Here is a 3,781-nt window from a genome sequence, read left to right on the forward strand (position 1 = left end):
TCGCATATAGCCTTCTTATGGGGAGGTACTATAGACCGGATCAGCTCGTCTTTGTTGACGAAAGCCATTGCAACCGCCATGTTACTCGCAGAAATTATGCATGGGCTCCGATAGGGAACCGCGCCCGCCGTCGTGATTTCTTTGTTCGAGGAAAGCGGTGAGTGCTATCCCTGGTACTTCCATGTCCATCTATTGCTAACCGTACATGAAGGTATTCTATTCTTCCTGCCATGTCGCTGAGTGGTGTGCTGGCTCTAGAAATTAGCGAGAAGTCTTATACTGCCGCAACCTTCCAGACATTCATTGAACGTGTCCTAGGTCGTATGCAGCAGTGGCCACGGGCAAACTCTGTCCTCATCATGGACAATGCCTCGATTCACAAATCTCCAGCCTTACGCAAACTTGTCGAAGACACGTACGTCCTCTCTTTGTCTTATGTGCCTTTCCGAGCTGATTGCCACACAATGACAGTGGAATGCGGCTGGTCTTCTTGCCAACATACTCACCGGACCTCAACCCGATCGAGGAGGCCTTCTCTTGCATCAAGGCATCCATTCGTCGTAATCGAGACTACATTCTCGGTGAGCTTGACCGTGGTCGAGCGGGTGATCCATACTTCGTGTTGTGGCAGACTGTGTATGACAGTGTCACACCAGAGAAGGCTAGAGGGTGGTTCACTCATGCAGGATATGGGGTAGTATAAAAGTATAGATGGACTCGTACTTTGTAGCTACCATAGAACTCCGTCATCTCCTGTCCAACACCGTGTGCTTTGTGACTGTCTTTTTGCACCACACTGATAGGTAGTGATCCTCTTCGCTCGAATGGTGTTGGTGAACGAGAGATCGCATTGCCAACCTGAGTCATCGATAGAAATGAACAAAATAAGAGGTAAAAGATCCCCCTCGTGTATGGCAGGAGAAACGGAGTCGAAACGGAGCAAAGAACGGGGCTGAACGATGAGGCCTATGAGGGCAGACCGGCCCTAAAGTCAATGAGCCTGCCCTGAAGTATCAACCGTTGCTGGCCTGTACGCAAACCTGTACGCGCGGCCAACGCGCCTCGGTACTCATCGAGGATCATCTTTCATGACTATCTTCCACGACCACGGGCTTCAAAATGCGAGTATGCACAAGCCTGCAGATTATTAGAGCTTTGATATGATACGCACACTGCACAATTTTGAATCATAATGGGAAACACGGTGAGAACTGAAATTCATTCGTAAAGGTACGCCACAACTACAGATGTTTACGACGGGTTGAACCAAACTGAAACATAGGACTCATCTATGAAGTAGGGTGAGGGTGTTGAACCCTCAAAGGCATGGGTTGAACCAAGACGAGAAGATTTAAAGTAAATATCAATGTCGGTACGCCACCAATCACTTTTCCAATAGCTCATCTCCACTCGAGAAGTGCTCATGATTCTCTGTTCCACCAAAGTCAAAGTTCTCCCAACTACCACCATCTCCTGCAGCAATCGACCCCTCCGACCCATTGCGATAGTTCTCCGTCTCCTCGAAAATTTGCTCGCTCCAGTCCGCCTTCTGTTGGTGAGCATTAACGATAACCTCCTCTTCGTCAACCCGCTCAACCTCGGTCATCGCAAATATGCAGGCCATCTCCAACTCCTCAGTCCGAAGACCCGTACATCCCTCAAGGAAACCAACATCCGCCTTCGACAGCTGATCCACGTACTCGAGACCGATGCTCAATAGCGCACTCTCCATGTCCAGATATCCAGCACCGGGGTTGCACTCATGGAGTTGAACGAGTGCATCGTGCACGGTCGGATAGTGTGGCGTTGATCCAGATGTGAACTGTGGAGCAGGTAAGGGAGGAGAGTGGGATGTGATTGACGTGTGTGAAGAGAGACGGCGGTGGTGAGGACTGGGCATGAGCGAGGATCGAGGGCGCTTGGGGACTGGTGTGGAAGGAAGACTGCCGGGAAAGCTGTAGTACCCGCTGGACTCGTTCTGTGACGAGGATGGTAAGGGAGAGGAAGTGCGGCCCTGGTGTGGCTGTGGTACGGAAAACATGCCATTGCTGTTGATATTCAGATGAACCTCCGATACGATCCTTGGAGTGATGCCGGTGATGCTGGCCTTCTCCGCTCGCATACGCCTCTTCAACTTCTCGATCTCGAGGAAGAGGCAGTGAGGAGGCGAAATGACCGTTGCTCTGCCGTTTCTCTATGGGCGCAGGCAGTGGTCAGACCACGTACGTCGTCGTAGATATGTAAGAGTCGAGAGACAACTCACGATGTACTTGATCCAGATCTCTTTGAAGTTATAGCTGATTGGAATGTGTATATCTGGCCCACCCTTCTTGTCGATGACACATGAGCGTGTGTGTTGCTCGCACCTGAGGGCATTCTCAAGGGATGCCCAGTTCGCCTTGTCGATGTCGTCGAGGTCCTCGGGCATGGAAGGGGGAATGTCGTCATTGCGTGAGCGCTTCTTTCCCTTCGCGTTGGCAGTCAGAGGTTCAGCATCCTTACGCTGAACGTAAAGCTGATGTTAGTTTTTTCATCCAGAACCGGCGAGCACAACAACGTACTGACCGTATTCTCGATGAAGATCTCCTTCTCAACGGACGAAGATGCAGAACACATCTTCGCCAAACGACTCATAGCCTCACGAAACTCCTCCTCGTCGGTCAGGGCGAACGGTGCCTTGCGCTTGGGGTCAAGGGTGAGTCTAAACCCGAGTACGGCATTTGGGTCATCGAGTTTTGTGCGGCAGCGTTCGGAGAATGTTGACCAACTCTCATTTGTAGCAAATTGTAAAGAGGTTTGCGCGACAGGGTTCGCAATCCATGCACGGACCATGTAGACTATGAGGAAATGGTAAGCATCATCCACGATGACCAAATACAGAAAGCTGACGTACCACCTTCACCAAGGTGAATATTTGGTGTGGCGGTTCCTGGACGTGGGAGGAACCGAGTTGGACCTTGCTGCGAGGGTACAACGGGTGCAGGCAATGCAGCAGTCGGAGGTCGATGCTGTATGCGGTTGACGGGTGGAACGGGTTGGCCATAAGCGGGGATGGGGTTTTGGTGCGGGTAGTACGCTTGAGCCTGAGGAGCTGGCTGTGCTTGCTGGTAGTAGTAATGCGGATAGCCATAAGGGGCTTGCTGGTGGCCAAAGTAGGGCATAGCTGGTACAGCGCCGTAGTGTTGAGCTCCGTAAACGTAAGGATGATGGAGTGGGGCGGCTGGATGCTGGAGCGGATGATCATGGTGAGCCAGAGCATTTGGAGCATGAGCTAGAGCGGGTTGGTTCGGAGGAGGATGAGCCAGAGCAGGTTGGTTCGGAGGAGGAGGAGGAGGAGGAGGTACAGCAGGTGCTTGAGCAGGCTCTCCAGCCCGTTCTAGCTGAGCAGGACCGGCGTTCCGCCAGAGTCGGGCAAGTTCGACCTGCCGCTCAGCTTCAGTCATATGCTGTCCGTATTGACCGATACCGACCGCAGCGTTCATCCAGCCTGTCATGGCCGTACTGAGACCAAGGGGAGAAAGGAGACGCAGACGCACTTAAATTCCTTTCTTTCGTGTCTTGTAGGCTCAAAAACGAGCTCACCACGATGCAAATGTATGTAGAAGTTGAGCTCACCACCATAGCTACGAACAGACATTGATTTATTGGGCATGCTGGCAAGCACCATATCTTTTCCGGTACTTCAAAGTGTCCATAGCAAAGTAGTAGCAGATTCCTCTGCAACGAAGATGCGATCATGCACCGCTAACCACCACCTCTTTTCAGGAAAGACACCAATCAC

At 51.8% G+C, this 3,781-nt stretch overlaps 2 protein-coding genes across 2 annotated transcripts; one reads left to right on the forward strand and one right to left on the reverse strand.

The window, feature by feature from the left end:
* Positions 1-475: 475 nt before the first annotated feature.
* Positions 476-703, forward strand: STEHIDRAFT_69968 (uncharacterized protein; the record flags this gene model as incomplete). The annotated part of the gene is made up of 1 exon (XM_007311785.1): positions 476-703. The coding sequence occupies one exon, from the start codon at positions 476-478 to the stop codon at positions 701-703; it is 228 nt and encodes a 75-aa protein (XP_007311847.1).
* A 681-nt stretch (positions 704-1,384) lies between these two features.
* STEHIDRAFT_116823 (uncharacterized protein) lies at positions 1,385-3,494 on the reverse strand (the record flags this gene model as incomplete). Its single annotated transcript, XM_007311786.1, has 4 exons — positions 1,385-2,194; positions 2,264-2,515; positions 2,566-2,837; positions 2,894-3,494. The coding sequence occupies 4 exons, from the start codon at positions 3,492-3,494 to the stop codon at positions 1,385-1,387; spliced, it is 1,935 nt and encodes a 644-aa protein (XP_007311848.1).
* Positions 3,495-3,781: the final 287 nt, after the last annotated feature.

Source organism: Stereum hirsutum, assembly GCF_000264905.1.
Source record: "Stereum hirsutum FP-91666 SS1 unplaced genomic scaffold STEHIscaffold_42, whole genome shotgun sequence".
Lineage (NCBI taxonomy): Eukaryota > Fungi > Basidiomycota > Agaricomycetes > Russulales > Stereaceae > Stereum > Stereum hirsutum.